We start from the raw sequence: 14,965 nt of genomic DNA on the forward strand, positions 1-14,965 counted from the left end.
GGTGATGAATGTTTTGGCTCAGTGCAAACATTCCAAATCGATGGATTGAATCAATTGAAAACTATCAAAATCGGCAAGAATTCATTTACTCAGAAAAAGAAAAGCAGAGGAAATAACAAATCGAACTCATTCCACATATTGAATTGTGGATCATTACAATCCATTCAAATTGGTGAATATAGTTTCAGTGATTTTGCTGGAGACTTTGAATTGAAGAATCTACCACAATTACAATCCATACGAATTGGTACAATTGGTAAATGGTCATCCAATTTCTATTATAATTCATTTGTGATTCGAGGTATTGATATGATATTGAATATTTGAATGATGCCTAGATCTTTTAAATCTCAAATTTATTACATTAGGTGATGGTGTATTTCGGCAAGCTTCATCAATACTATTTGAAAGTATTGAATGAATTCGAATGAAATGATTGATGTAGATCTTCCATCATTACAATCCATTCAACTTGGAGCAGAAGCTATTGATGGAAATGATGGGGACATATCATGTTCCTTGGTAATGCAAAGTATAAATGGAATGAATAGAAACGATTGAATGTAGATCTTCCACAACTAGCATCAATTACTAATACTAAAGGATGCAGTTTTAATGAAGCTCGTCTAATAACACTGGAAAGTGAGTATATTTCTTTAACATGATTTCTATAGATATTCCCAACCTTAGAAATGTTGACTTACCAAATTCGTTCCACAGCGTGATGAAATCCACATTTAATAGTATAAAATGTACTCTTATTCATATTAGACGTTTCTTCTTTGTTAACTCGGTTATTCCCAACAAAAATGTATCATTTCGATTACATTCAATCAATTGTATCATCAGTTTCTCAAATAAGACTTCCTAACTGGATTTGTAATGATTCTGATTTTAAGGATTTCGATTTTTCTCGATTTGTTGCTCTAGAATCTCTCAACACTGGAGATGATAGTTTTAGTTATGTACAAACATTCAAAATCGATGGATTGAATCGATTGAAAACTATCAAAATCGGCAAGAATTCATTTACTCAGGTTAAAGGCGGTCCTTCGTCTCTTAGTTATTACAAATCGAAATCTTTTCACATATTGAATTGTGGATCATTACAATCCATTCAAATTGGTCGATTCAGTTTCAGTGATTTTGCTGGAGACTTTGAATTGAAGAATCTACCACAATTACAATCCATTCAAATTGGTACAATTGGAAGTGAATCATCCAATTTCTATAATTGTTCATTTGTGATTCGAGGTATTGATATGATAATGAATATTTGAATGATGCATAGATCTTCCAAATCTCAAATTTATTACATTAGGTGATGATACATTCCAATTATCCCTATCAACAATAATTGAAAGTATTGAATGAATTCGAATGAAATGATTGATGTAGATCTTCCATCATTACAATCCATTCAACTTGGTGATAGTGCACTTTGGGGAAAGGGAAAGGATTCATGTTCATTGACAATGCGAAGTATGAATGAATTGATTGGTTATGATTTGTTTTGTAGATCTTCCGAATCTAATATCCATAATAAATTCTAATGGAGATAGTTTTACTAATCCTCGTGCAGTAACATTGGAGAGTAATCATTAATTGAGAAAATCGATAGTATTTAGATGTACCAATTTTACAAAAGATCAATCTACCTGATTCGTTCCAGAATGTTAAGTCAATATCAATGTCGAGTATAGTTTGATCGATTTGATTTCATTCATAGATGTTTCTCATGATCTTTATAAACAAGTTGAAATCAAATATTAATACTCCAGGATCAGCAGGATGGTGTTTGGATATACATGCTAATGATCGTATTTATTGTTTGTTTGTTTCAAACGTACACTGTATCATATTGTACTCAGTCTTGCTTTTGTATTAGCTGCTTTATTAGATTAGCATCATTATTAATATCGTCACATGGGATTGTTGATATCTCAATATAATCATCTGTTTGTTATTTCGTGATGTGTATATAGGATAGAAACATCTTTAAACACCCCAAATGCTGCTTAATAGTAATATGATTATGTTTTCTATTTAAAATTCCCGATTTCATTCGCGTAATCTGCAAAGCTAATATTTTCTTAATTCCAACAAACAAAGCAGAGCATAAATTACATAAAAGCTCTTATCGTGTTCTGCTGTACCAACTCTGGCATTGCCCATTTCCACAGACATGGATTGCACACACGTTTTTACCACAGTTGTGGCAAGATCGAACAGTCTCGGTCCTATTGCAAAAACTGCAAGTATGCATTATTGCTATTATAAATGAATAAATATGACTTTCGTTTTAATCTATTCATTTGAACATTCATGTTAACGTAATGAGCTCACAAAAATCCTACTCTCCACACTCATATGCATGCTCCAAATACCATTTCACATTCCTTGTGTATTTGTTAATCAGCAATCTGCATCATATCTCCACAAAGAAAACATAGCCAAATTCAGGCTAGATCCCAACCATATCTTCCTTTATTGCCTTTATCCTATTCCCCTTCTTTCCCTCTAGTACCTCTCCAACCCACTCCACATTCATTTCATTCAACAAACACTCCACATTTCACACCTCTAATTTAGTTCGTCTCCTTGGTCCACTCGCAATGGTACGTCATTCCGCGCGCGCAGTCGGTTCGTTCGAAGCTGCTCGCCTCCAAAAAGTCCCGCATCGCCTGTCCCTCATCCCTCCTCGTTCTCTCCTACCACCACCACGTTCTGCGGTAATTTATCGCGTCGCATCGTATCATAGTACGCCAAGCTCGCCGTCGCCACCGGCGCGGACACGCCTCCGATCACCGCCAGCGCCGCGACGCGTCTCCACGACGCCTGTTTCTTCTGCAGGATTTCGCTCACCGCCTCGTTCTGCAGCAAGCTCAAATCTCCGTTCTCCACGCTCTCCTTCAGCCTATGCGTCACCTCTCTCTTCTTCTTCTTCTTCTCCTACACGACCAGCAATCCCGAGCGGAACGACGCCGCGCCCGCCACCACGCGGCCCACTTCCTCCAGCTTCATCGCCCAGCTGAAGTCCTCCGACGCGCGGCGCAGCAGCGCGAACGTCTGCGTCGCGAGCACCAGCTGGCCGCACACGAACGTGTTGCGCAGATCCTCGATGAGCTGCACGTGGTCCAGCTTCTGCCAGTCGAATTCGGGGCCGTTCCACAGCGTGGCCGCTACCGATCAGCCCTCTCAACCCGAGCGCACCTTTGCTTCGCTCCTCGCGCTTCGCGCTCACCGCGATCTCCTGCACGGCGGCGGTCAGAGCGCCGATCGCCGCGTGGTGCTCGAAGCCCTCGCGGAGAAGCGTGGAGTGGTCGGGACGGGGCAGCGGACAGTCCAGAACCTTGTCGAGGAGCGATCCCTCGCCCTTCTCGCAGCCCTCCACGTCCTGGTCTTTCTTCTTGAGGATGTGCAGCAGGTTTTCGAGGAAGGGGCTCGCCAGCGAGTCCTTGTTCCACCCGTTGATGCTCTTGCTCACTTCCTCGTTGGTGAAGCCCGCTTCGTGCAGCATGTGGTACGCTTCCGCCACCAGCTGCTCCATTCCCAGACCCAGACTCGACAGCGCCATGCCCGCGTATCCAGCACTCACAGAGTTGCCGATGTACGCCACGCACGGCTCGTACTCCACCTCGGTCGCAGCCTTCTTCAGAGGACCTTCGACGAGGTCGTACGCTTCGCGCTCGCCGCTTAGCAGGAAGCCGCATCCCTTCTGGAGCTCTTTGGTCGTGCCCAAAATCTCCATGGTCAGGAAACGCACGCCCTTCTCGGCTGCTTCCTTCTCACGACGAAGGTTGATTTCGTAGCCCTCGCTCGTAGCGTCGATCAGAAGATCGCCTTCCTACAAGTTCAGTTTGGGGAATACCGTAAATACCTCCAGAGCGGCAAGGATTTTGGAGTAATTTTTCTCTGCGCTGGTTCCAGGCTTGGACATCAAAATAACCTTCTTTGGGGAACTGAGCGAATCGCAAAAGCCATTTACCTAGACCTCAAAATTACTAACCAATTAACTACATCTTTCTTTCCTGTGATTTTCTCGTCAAGATCCTTCTTCTCGGCTTGGTGCGTGCATTCCTTAATCTAGCGTTCATGTGCAAGGTATTCCACATACCAAATCCGAGGAGCGGTGTCCAATCGACACACTCAGTCCCTTTGCTGCAAAATTCAATGCCAAATTGATGGCTCGCGTCGACAACCCGTAGATACCAATATCTGATGACATAATATAAATCCTGATTGTTGAATAATCTCAAATCTTCATTATTCCAAAAATCAACCTTTTTTGAATTGTCGCTCCTTTCACTCTGAAATGATGGAAAAAGTGCATCTATTCATCTCGGATATTCAGTACCATCTTTCTGCAATGCCTAGTCCCTAACGATATTAAAAACTCTGCCACTGTTTCGTATTTTTATAGACATAACGGGTTACGGTACACTTTTCTTTGAATCGTTTCTGTTTCCATAGTATTCATCATTTCTCAGAATGTGCAATCGTCGTGTTAATATCGAATATCACCTACATTCGATAATTCATTTGCTTTTTTCGTGCAATCGCTGTGTTGATTTTCTCCTTATTCACTATTCTAAATATAACCATGAGTAGGACTGTTTCCTTTACCTGACATCTAGTTTTTAAGACCCTCGAAGAGTTGAACGAGTATTTCTTGACCCATTCTTACTGCGTTGGCTATGCTCCCACCAACAAGGACGCTGAGCTTTTCGCCATTGTTCACAAAATGATGGACTCTCAGAAGTACCCTCACCTGGCCCGTTGGTTCAAGCACATGTGCTCTTTCCCCAACAAGGCTGCTTTCCCTGTGGTTGAGGAGGAGTTCGTTTTCGAGACTGCCCCTGCTGCCGCCCCCGCCGCCCCCGCTGCTGCTGAGAAGAAGGAGGAGGAAGAGGAAGAGGAGGAAGAGGATCTGTTCGGAGATGACGACGACGAGGAGGACGAGGAGGCCGCTGCTGCCATGGAGGCGAAGCTGCGCGCTGAGGCTGAGAAGAAGAAGGCCGCGAAGGAGGCGAACAAGAAGGTGGAGAAGTCTCTGCTGGTGATCAACATCAAGCCCTACGACGAGGAGACGGATCTGAAGGCTCTGTTCGAGAAGATCCGCGCCACCGAGGTCAAGGGATGCAAGTGGAGCGAGACCTGCAACATCGAGCCTCTGGCCTATGGACTGTGCTTCCTGCAGATTTCCTGCGTGATTGAGGATGATGTCTGCTCTGAGGATGATGTCATCGATGCCATTATGCAGTTCGAGAACGACGTGCAGTCCACTGAGACCGCTTCGTTCAACAAGATTTCTTAAGTTAAGTGGTTGAACTATATTTCTGCCTGTTTGTTTGCACATTTTATTTGATGGTGCGTTGTGGTCAATTAGTGGTGGGTCCGGCTGGCTCTGGGAAGTCCACCTATTGTAATGCTATCAAGGAACTCTGTGCTGATCAGCATCGGCGTGCCTACCTCATCAACCTCGATCCTGCAGCAGAGGATTTACCGTACGAGTGTGATATAGGTAATAGATGGGTACAGTTTGGGAAATAGACATTCGTGACCTAATCTCGCTTGATGATGCTGTGGACGAAATGAAACTTGGTCCTAACGGTGGCCTTGTGTTTTGCGTCGAATATCTAAGTCAAAATATGGAGTGGCTGGAAGATGAGCTTTCTCAATTCGATGAGGATGGTTATTTTATCTTCGACAGTCCGGGTATCGATTTTTTTTGATATTGTTTGATTGGCAGGACAAATCGAATTGTTTACTCACTTTAGCTTCTTTGGTGATATTACAAAGCGCCTTGTAGACTTCGGCTTTCACCTAATTTCTGTTTATCTCGTTTGAATGTTTCTTGTTCGCATTGATGTGTAGATGGATTGTCCATTCATTTCTGACGAGTCGAAGTATATCTCAGGCAGTCTGATGGCTCTCTCCGCAATGCTGCAACTCGGCCTTCCTCACTTAAACGTTTCCCTTTCGTCTATTACTTTGATTGCAGATTTTGACCAAATGCGACCTTGTTTCGCAGGACACACTGGATAAGTACGGCAAATCCATCCATCAGAGTAAACCATAGATTCCGCTTTCCCGACGGAGATGCGTTGATTGACCGTTTACAAAGAAAAGAAGGAAGTAGGATATGTATTTGCTTTATCATCTCGTTAGAAACACCGTTTACAAGACTAAACGATGCGATCAGTTCTCTGGTAGGACATGGTGGGAGAATTTGTGATTGTATGTAGTTGGATGATTTCGGCATGGTTTCCTATCTGGAATTTAGTATTCGGAACGAGGATATGATGAACGCGGTGTTACTGGAGACAGATACCTTGTTGCAGTATGGAGAAGATTTGGACAATGAGGACAAACTGCCAGAAGAAGACTTTGAGACTGTGGACTAGTGAGTTTATAGGATTGTTTGTGAACAAAACACACGCTATCTCTTTCTAGGTAATCGTTTATGCATTTTGTTTTCTAGTTGGAAAATTTTAATCTAGGTTGTATAAATAATATAAAAAATTACCTCTCTGGTGGTATAAGTTACAAATAGCGCCTTCTTTTTGACAGAGTCAGCTAATCTTACAAAGGATGCAATCTCCCCTTGTATAGGAAGAGTCGAATCATTATCGTGAATCAAAACCAAAGCAACGCCATGCTTGTGTTCCTCATCACCGGATTTGTACAGAATAAAATCACTCCCATATTTAAAACCACTCTTTACATGATACCCCCTAGAATGCTGAAGCAATTCTTCATCTTACTTGTCAGTGTAGTATTGGTTTACTTGCTCTCGAACAAGCTCATAATTACTCATTCATATATATTGGTAGCTGTAATCTGTGAGTATAATATTGACTATTGAAATTATGACAAGCTTCTTCGTTGTGTTATCAACGAATTGATGAAAGAATCATTCCATGCCATCTGACACTCCTGAGGAGCAAGCTATCGGAGAGTATCAACGTGTAGCTTAGAATGCGACTCCTTTTTTCTAGTTAGAACTTCTCTCGCGAGACAGAGATACGCTGATGTAGCCGATTGTTTATTATTTCGACTTAGTTTTAAGGCCTTTTCGACGAGTGATGGAAAAGAACTGATCTGGAAGGAATTGAATGTGTCACGATGGACTCAATCCAATCGCTATTGCTTTATGAATGCCCTGAAAATGGTGGAGGAATTTCAACCCGTGGAGTAGTCAATTGGAAATAGATATGAGAATCCTAGCTGTATTCTGAAGTGCTTTGCTCACAAATACGATCCAAAGCAACAGAAGGTGATTTACATAACGGAATCGATATCGGACAACGTGATGAAGTAGTTTTTATTCGCCTCATCTCAAACTCAGTGCTCTTCGCCCCGTTGGTATGGTCTATCTCCAAGTAATTCGAAAATGGGTTCGCTGTTTGTTGATGGCTCTCAGCTATCTCCACTATGAAGCCCCCTTTTCCCCTCTGATTCATGGACATTTGCAGTTTCCTATCTCTCTTCCTGCTTGTTCATTAGATGCCATAATGTGCTTTTCGTTCGAGGAGATGGCCTTGTGAAACTAGGAGGCTACTCGTGGCTAACACGAGCTGATGAGTGTGCGAATTACTACTTCCCGATGCGAGCTCGACAAGATGGTAGAACAAGGGTGTGGCATGAACGAATGAGAATGTGTTGGTTATTACCCGAAAGAAGTTTTGTTTGATGAAGAATGGACGCCAAAAATAGATGTGTATGCCTTGGGGATGGTGATTATCCATTTTATTACACAACGCAAACCGTAGAGTTTGAACCCTTATGTGATTTGTAGATATGAAGAGGTGGGAGACAATGAAGCGATTATCCAGGCAATCAAGCGAGTGAGACGAGAAGGAGATGGAATGAATTGCAGGGAGATTATCCGCTGGGTCTGCGCGTGATTCGTCAAATCGATGATGAACTGTATGATTTCGTTGAGAACTGCTTGCAATCGCGAGTATGAATTCTGCTCTTCCAATTGAAATGCATAGAGTCTTCGTCCCGATGTGAAGAAATTGCTCTCCCATCGATTTTTGTCGTGTACAAACAATTGTGAAATTCCTCTCGAAATGAATCGCTTATCCGATCCATCTATTCTTTCGAATCGTTTGCGTTTGGAAGCCAAAATCTGATTGAATAGGAGGGAGATTCTCTGTCCGCGAACACTCCTCTCGCTTTTTTAATTTTGCGAGTGACAACATGAATTCGAGTGAACGAACTCTCAGCATTGACCCCAAAACAGGAACAGGAACAAGAACAGGAACCAAAATTGGAACCGAAATTGGAATCGGAATCGGAAGTGGAGCCGGAAATGGAAATGGGAATGGAAGTGGGAACGAATTCAACAGTCCAGAGAACGACGATCCGAACCAACTAACCTTTTCGCTTGATTTACATTCGCCATTCCCATTTCACAAAACACCCTCTTGGAACACCGGAATCGCTCGTTCTGTTGAACCGATCCGTTCCTTTGATTTGCATCGCAGTGTCGATTCTATCAATAGCGATTCGTATTTTTCCCTACCTGCCAATCGATTGGATGTAGATTACGAAGAGACACGCCATCTCCCATCATGTCTCCACGCGCCACTCCCTCCTTTCCTCACTCAGCAATGCAATACCAAATGATTCCCACTCACTACATGATTCGATTACTGATTCAGATCCGATCTGCCAGCCAAGTAAATGATTCCATTCGCGTCTTACACGTGACCCTGGAGTGGAACCCGCAAGAAGTAACGCTCCTCGATCTTGTGAATCGGCTCTTGGAGCATCTATCGCTCAGTCTGTCGTACGCATCTTCCTTTCTTCAAACGATAAACAACGGATTCTCCAAAGTGTCTTACTTGCAGGGACCGTTTCTCCAGGACAATCCTCGCATCGAGCGAATCGATGCCAAATCGCTGCTTTCATCGCTGCGATTAAGCTTCGCTCTGCCGGTCATCGAGCAGCAGCAGATGTGGCTTTCATTCATTTATGATCCTCAATCGGAATCCATCGAAAAGCTCTGCGACTCCTTCGAAAACGCTTGCTGCTCTTATCTACCCCACGGAAAGCAGCACATCGACGAAATTCGCTTGTGGAGACTCCAATTCCGAAACAGCCTCGACGATTCTGTAGCTCTCCACGTGCTAGTTGAGTGTAGTTGACACGCCCTATTTGCTTCAACATCCGGTTTGGCCGGTGGAACATTTTCACACATCGGAAATCGCGGACAAACGTACCTTATACCCCATTGCTGAGAAAATAGAAAAAGTCTCGATTTCCGAGTGCCGCGCAGTCGCCACGAGTTAAACACATAGCGGAGGTGTCCTATGGGAACGATACCGAAGGACACTCGACTCTGGAATATCGAATACCCGAATCGTTGCTCTGCCCAGAAACGGGAGATACAGAGAACGTAGTTCAGTTCCGAATACCGGTTTCAAAGAATACGACGGCGAGCTCAGCAGTTAAAGATGCGATTGAAGAAGCACGGGTGGTCATTGGCCGGCAAGTGCCCATTTCAGATGAAACGGTTCGTCAATTAAAGGAGAGTACTGAGGTTTGTCTTCGGAATCATTTAATTGGATAATCCTTTTTTTGTTTAAACCGCGATTCTATTGTATTTCATTAAGATTTTAGCTCGTCCCCATTTTGGAACAGTATTCGTTTTGGAATCCCGTGCTGTATTTGTGATTCCATGTCCAATTGGTAGGGAAACTAAACACAATTAACTGCAGCAAAATTTTTGTGGGGGGTCTTTCTTATAGTACCACAGACCGTAAGAGAAACGGAATAGGACTGACCACAAGAGAGCTTGGCAAAGTATTTTCGCTCGTTTGGAGCGGTGCGAGAAGCTGTTGTAATGAAAACTAGTAACAGCCAATCTCGAGGTTTTGGCTTTTGCGTTTTTGAAACTAGTGTTGTTTGTCAAAGAGTTCTAAAGACAAAAGTGCATGTTATTGATAATAGGCGAGTATTTTTTATTGAGCAACGTGAAGAATAGGTAGATATTCGCCCTGCTTTATCAAAACAGGACGCTCCTCCTCCTCAGCAAGGTAGGCGATTTGAAGTGAGTTCACGAAAGGTTGTGCTTCAACTCAGATTAATTATAACAAGATTTTTGTGGGCGGTTTGCATTATCTAGTCACCGCAGGTAGTTGCGATATTTTTCTCTTTTGTATAGATGACCTAATCAACTATTTTAAAAAATTTGGAGACGTTGAAAACGGAAGTGTGATATTTAGCCGCGATAATCATAAGAGTCGCGGATTTGGCTTTGTGATATTTAAGAATTACGAAAGTGTCGAAAAAGCATTGAACTACACATCTCACTCGATTATGGGTCGAAAAATAGATGTGAAACTTGCAGTTCCCAAACAAGCAATAGAGAATCATCCGGAAGACAATAGATCATCCCACTATAATCATCTCACCTTTTCTGAACCACGACAATCCTTTGGCCAGCCCTTTCCACTCGATTTTGACTCACTTGTTTCTCCCCTTCAAGCCACTCAGATATAGGGTCGCCAGCATTTTTACTCCCAAGAAAAGCATATTAGAGAGGCCTATCCTAATTTTGAAGGCATTCCGAACCCTAACATGCTTGCTCCATCTCTTTCTACAGTCATTCCTTCCAATCCAGTTTCATATCCTGTACTACATCAGCGTTCATTTCACTACGCGTCACAGTGGAATCAACAGTATTCTGAAGCTGAATCGTTTCAGCCCCCTATTGGAAACGGTTCCTTCATGTCAAAAGACCCTCGTTTTATGAGCACGGGTAGCCGCTCTAGGTGCTACTATGACAGTCTGGATATGCCCCAGTCGCGCAATTCAGCCGGAAACCACAATTGTAATTTGGGCAGTTAGTGTTTTGTTTGTTACAATGAACCGCAAGCCTCCCGATCCGCTGTTCGTTTTGCGGGGTCACACGACTTCAGTTACTTGTTTGTGCCATCAGCCTGAGAATGAGGTCTGCTTCTCCGGGTATTCCAGTATCCACATGACTTTGGGGTAGAGATCAAAGCGGAGAGTTGATTTTGTGGAATATGAAGACACATCGACGTGTTTGCACCTTGAAGCGTTTCCATCACGGAGGTGTTTTGGAAACCGGCTTATTCTCCAACAATACTTTATTTTCGTGGATATTCCTGAGGGTTCGTGATGTAGACATGGAAGGGAGGGAATGGTCTCTCTATTTGATTTGCAAGCGACCTCCACTGCAAAATACCAATGTGCATCCCTGACATTCATGAAAGCTTCCTTGGCAAGTCAAGACCCTCCCATCTTGTTTGTTCCTGGAGAGAATGATAGTGTACAGCTTTCTTCAGGGCGTGATTCACCTGTACTAGATTTCACTTCTTGATATCCGTGTTTCTGAACGTTTGCCGTTTCTCGACTCAAACAAAATGAGAGGAATGGTCATGTCCTGTTCGGGAACCCTGCAGAATCTCTGTGTAGTGTGCTATGAGTCAGGCCATGCCTGCATAATCGATGGAAGAACACGCACGATTGTCGAGGAAGCACAGGTGTTCAAAGAGCCAAGTGAATTGTACTCACATCCATGCACTGTAGTTATCAGCATGGCTGCTGCGAGCGATTTGTCCACTATCGCCTGTGGATCCAGCAAGACCGACATGGCAGTTCTTCGCCGGAACTCGGGCCATAGTGCATTGCAAACGGTTTCGACTCCTTCGAATGGAATCCTGACGCTGTCTTACCGCTCGGATAATCGCTTGATCGCGTTAGGAGGACATGATGGGAAGTAGAATTTGAATGCTGCGACTCAGAATGAAGAATCCGGCTTTACGAAAGCAAATCGCTTCGGCCGCTCGCCATTTTAGCTAATCACGAAAGAAGTGTTCGAGTTGTTCGCTTTTCCTCGGACCATTCTCTCTTAAGCGGCGGAGACGACGCGAATATTATGGTGTGGGACATTTATAAACATGGGAATCGTTCTTTTGTTTTTTCCTAACACAAGTGGTATTCCATTTTTCGGAGGGTTTTCAATTTCACTCAATTGCTTCTTCACAGAAGAAATAAATCGAAAATAGAATGGAAACAGTAAAGAAGCACAGTGAAGAGGTCGCAGAATTAAATCAATCGATTGACGTTCTTTTTAGTCGCCTCCCCCAGATCGTTCAAGTTGCTCATTTTCATTGTCATCAAGCGTAGACATCGGTTCAAGACGCCATTGACCAGCTTCTCGTCTTGGAGAAGAAATCGCGTCTGGTCCGGGATTTCGGTCTGCCTTATATGTAGTTGATGGAGCCGACTATCACAGTCCGTATTTCTGATAGATTGCTGGAAGTGTGCTTTGAGACACAGAACTACACGAAACTGAATTCCTCCATCACACTCCTTGCAAAAAGAAGATCACAGCACGATGATGTATGCGATTTTTTCATTGCTTAGCTTTCCTTTCCTTTCCTTTCTGTTCGTGATGTGATCTTGCTGTTTTTGAATTCTGTTTGCCTTACCCATTCTCTTAGGTAATCGCCGCGGTCGTGCGAAAGGGAAAGTCCTATCTCAGCCAGATCCCGGACTACGACACAAAGCTGTCTCTTCTCCAAACTCTCCTCGACACATCCGAAGGCAAAGTACTTTCCCAGCTTCCCTTCTTCGACTCTCCTCTAGATGTACTTAGAAAGCGAGCGCGCCTCGCTGATCCGCGAGCTCATGAGCATGCGCGAGAGCCGAGGCGATCTGGAAGGCGCCGCCGCGGCGAGCCAAGAAATCCAAGTGGAGGTCTGCAACTCGCTGTCGAGCCGCGAGAAAGCGGAGTTCTTTTTGGAGCAGGTGGGCGAGCGTGTTTCCTTCGATCGCAGATCCGTCTGAGCCAGAAAGTCAACGAGTGGATCCGCGTGCCGCTCACCATCCAGAAGGTCAACGCGAAGCTCCTCAAAGACGAGCACATGGAGGACCTTCTCGAGCGCTTCGTGCAGCTCTGCATCGTCCAGCACGTCCACGACGACGACCTCCAAGCGCTCTACCGCGACTACGAGCGTCTTCTGGCGCTGTCTCGCTACGAAGAAGACGACGTGGCGAGCCGCGAGATCGTCACCATCCTCGTCGTGCTCGCCGTGCTGATGCCCTACGACGCCGAGCAGCAGCAGATCCTCCACTCGCTCGCTCGCGCGTACAGCCGCCACTGGAAGTACCTCCCCGACTACCGCGCGTTCCTGGCGTCCTTCGAGGTCGCCGAGCTGCTGAAGTGGCCGCTGCCGATGCTCGCCACAGTGCTGGACAACCCGCTCTTCACCAGCCCGCAGTGGGGCGACAAGCGCGAGGCCTGGCGGCAGCTGCTGCGTCGCCGCGTGGTGGAGCATGTGGGCGACGAGAGGCGCGGTGAGGCGTAGAATATCCGCGTGCTGGGCGCGTTTTTGTCGGTGGCGTCGCTGGGCCGCGTGGCGCAGCTGCTGCAGCTGAGCGAGGAGGAGGCGGAGGACGCGCTGGCGCAGGCGTGCGTGGAGGGCATGCTCTGGCTGCGGATGGACCGCGTGAAGAGGACGGTGAGCTTCAAGAAGACGGAGCCGGCGGAGAAAGTGCTGACGAATTGGACGGGTTTTGGTGAGAGAGGGGAGTGAGGGGTAGAGGACGTGAAGGAGGTGATGGACGAGCTGGACAAGATCGTGTATTTGATTGAGAAGGAGAAGATGATTAAGGAGGTGAAGCAGTGGCGTGTTTGTTGGACATTGGTTTTTATGGACAATGGGAGGAGGAATGGGTTTGTGAATACTCTCTCCGAGTATTCCATTCTCGATATTATCGGAAGGGGAACCTACGGGGAAGTCTACAAAGCGATTCATATCACGACCGGAGATGTCGTGGCTCTGAAAAAGGTAGACTTCAGCGACAGAGCGAGCTAACAACACAGATTTGCTATACCGACGTCGGTATTCCGAAATCGTCAACGCGCGAGATTCGCTTACTCTCTGCACTTCGACATCCAAACATTGAAAAATTGAGAGAGGTTGTCGTGGATGACAGTACGTTGCAGCGCTCGACCTGATGAGTGTGTAGTCAAAAAGGACTCTTCGCTGGTTCCAAGTCAGTTTTACCTCGTGTTTGACTACGTGGACAACGATCTAGCTGGAATCGTTCGTGCGGTCAAAAAGCAGTTGCTCCCACCGTAGTTCGTTTATTCCTTGCATCGACCGCAGTCTCTCTTCCCAAGTTCTCCGTGTTTACATCTACCAAATCGTGGAAGTACTCGACTTCCTCCATGGTTGTAATATCATTCACCGTGACATCAAACTCGATAATTTTCTGGTGACGAACGATCACCACATCCTTCTGACCGACTTTGGTCTCTCTCGCCAGATTCTCCCCACCTCCAATCGAATGTCTCTCCCCGTCTACGCATTGGCCTACAGAGCGCCAGAGATCCTCATGGAGAATCATTCGTACTCGATGCCGGCGGACATCTGGGCATTGGGCATTTTGATCTCGACGATCATTCTGGGGCGCCCTCCCTTCGAGGGAGATAGTGATGTTGCTTTGTTTGATCGAACTAACACGCAGCGCGAAGTGCTATCGAACATTATCAATCAATGTGGAGTGATTCCTCGCTCTATCAAAAATTGGCTAAAAGCGTTTGCTTTTCTTGTCACTTGCTTTGAAATAGAAACGATATCGAAATTCCTTTTTCCGAATTGCGCATGGTGCGAACATTGCTTCATAGTGGAAATGGCGTGATGTTTTCCTCCCAAACGTACGCTTTGACGCTTCTTTTTTTAATCGAAGAGACCAGGAGAACTTGCTGGATCTCTGCGATCGGCTGCTGGATTTGAATCCTGAAATGCGGCCTACCACGCAGCAGATCTTCTTCCATCCGTTCCTGCGCGATATGCTTCCGACCAATCAGCTTGTGGAGATTGACGTTCTCAAGAAGTGTGAATTGCCGTTGTTAAATATGGTGATGCGAAATGTCGAGTGTTTTTGTTTGATTTATGAAATGAAGGATTGTAGT

At 45.1% G+C, this 14,965-nt stretch overlaps 6 protein-coding genes; 4 read left to right on the top strand and 2 right to left on the bottom strand.

Annotated features, from left to right (window-relative positions):
- Positions 1-2,570: 2,570 nt before the first annotated feature.
- On the bottom strand, positions 2,571-4,228 carry GSBLH_T00003921001 (uncharacterized protein; the record flags this gene model as incomplete). XM_013042748.1 has 7 exons in its annotated part: positions 2,571-2,684; positions 2,716-2,917; positions 2,957-3,182; positions 3,214-3,847; positions 3,881-3,988; positions 4,021-4,086; positions 4,118-4,228. The coding sequence occupies 7 exons, from the start codon at positions 4,226-4,228 to the stop codon at positions 2,589-2,591; spliced, it is 1,443 nt and encodes a 480-aa protein (XP_012898202.1). The 3' UTR covers positions 2,571-2,588.
- A 430-nt stretch (positions 4,229-4,658) lies between these two features.
- GSBLH_T00003922001 (uncharacterized protein) lies at positions 4,659-6,407 on the top strand (the record flags this gene model as incomplete). XM_013042749.1 has 8 exons in its annotated part: positions 4,659-5,515; positions 5,542-5,718; positions 5,753-5,844; positions 5,878-5,973; positions 6,005-6,048; positions 6,083-6,138; positions 6,172-6,212; positions 6,249-6,407. The coding sequence occupies exons 1-8, from the start codon at positions 5,368-5,370 to the stop codon at positions 6,405-6,407; spliced, it is 813 nt and encodes a 270-aa protein (XP_012898203.1). The 5' UTR covers positions 4,659-5,367.
- Positions 6,408-6,442: 35 nt separating this feature from the next.
- GSBLH_T00003923001 (uncharacterized protein) lies at positions 6,443-6,831 on the bottom strand (the record flags this gene model as incomplete). XM_013042750.1 has 3 exons in its annotated part: positions 6,768-6,831; positions 6,530-6,737; positions 6,443-6,499 (listed from the first exon to the last, which is right to left on the bottom strand). Exons 1-3 carry the CDS (start codon positions 6,818-6,820, stop codon positions 6,443-6,445), a joined length of 318 nt encoding a protein of 105 aa, XP_012898204.1. The 5' UTR covers positions 6,821-6,831.
- A 92-nt stretch (positions 6,832-6,923) lies between these two features.
- On the top strand, positions 6,924-7,550 carry GSBLH_T00006740001 (uncharacterized protein; the record flags this gene model as incomplete). Its single annotated transcript, XM_013042751.1, has 5 exons — positions 6,924-6,971; positions 7,002-7,036; positions 7,066-7,197; positions 7,231-7,320; positions 7,352-7,550. 5 exons carry the CDS (start codon positions 6,924-6,926, stop codon positions 7,548-7,550), a joined length of 504 nt encoding a protein of 167 aa, XP_012898205.1.
- A 1,416-nt stretch (positions 7,551-8,966) lies between these two features.
- Positions 8,967-9,584, top strand: GSBLH_T00003924001 (uncharacterized protein; the record flags this gene model as incomplete). XM_013042752.1 has 1 exon in its annotated part: positions 8,967-9,584. The coding sequence occupies one exon, from the start codon at positions 8,967-8,969 to the stop codon at positions 9,156-9,158; it is 192 nt and encodes a 63-aa protein (XP_012898206.1). The 3' UTR covers positions 9,159-9,584.
- A 2,441-nt stretch (positions 9,585-12,025) lies between these two features.
- Positions 12,026-14,931, top strand: GSBLH_T00003925001 (uncharacterized protein). XM_013042753.1 has 10 exons: positions 12,026-12,138; positions 12,169-12,225; positions 12,256-12,593; positions 12,631-12,792; positions 12,822-13,322; positions 13,353-13,557; positions 13,588-13,835; positions 13,871-13,982; positions 14,017-14,125; positions 14,157-14,931. Exons 4-10 carry the CDS (start codon positions 12,679-12,681, stop codon positions 14,689-14,691), a joined length of 1,824 nt encoding a protein of 607 aa, XP_012898207.1. The 5' UTR covers positions 12,026-12,138; positions 12,169-12,225; positions 12,256-12,593; positions 12,631-12,678; the 3' UTR covers positions 14,692-14,931.
- Positions 14,932-14,965: the final 34 nt, after the last annotated feature.

This window comes from Blastocystis hominis, assembly GCF_000151665.1.
Source record: "Blastocystis hominis, Singapore isolate B (sub-type 7) whole genome shotgun sequence assembly, scaffold_5".
Taxonomy (NCBI): Eukaryota; class Bigyra; order Opalinata; family Blastocystidae; genus Blastocystis; species Blastocystis hominis.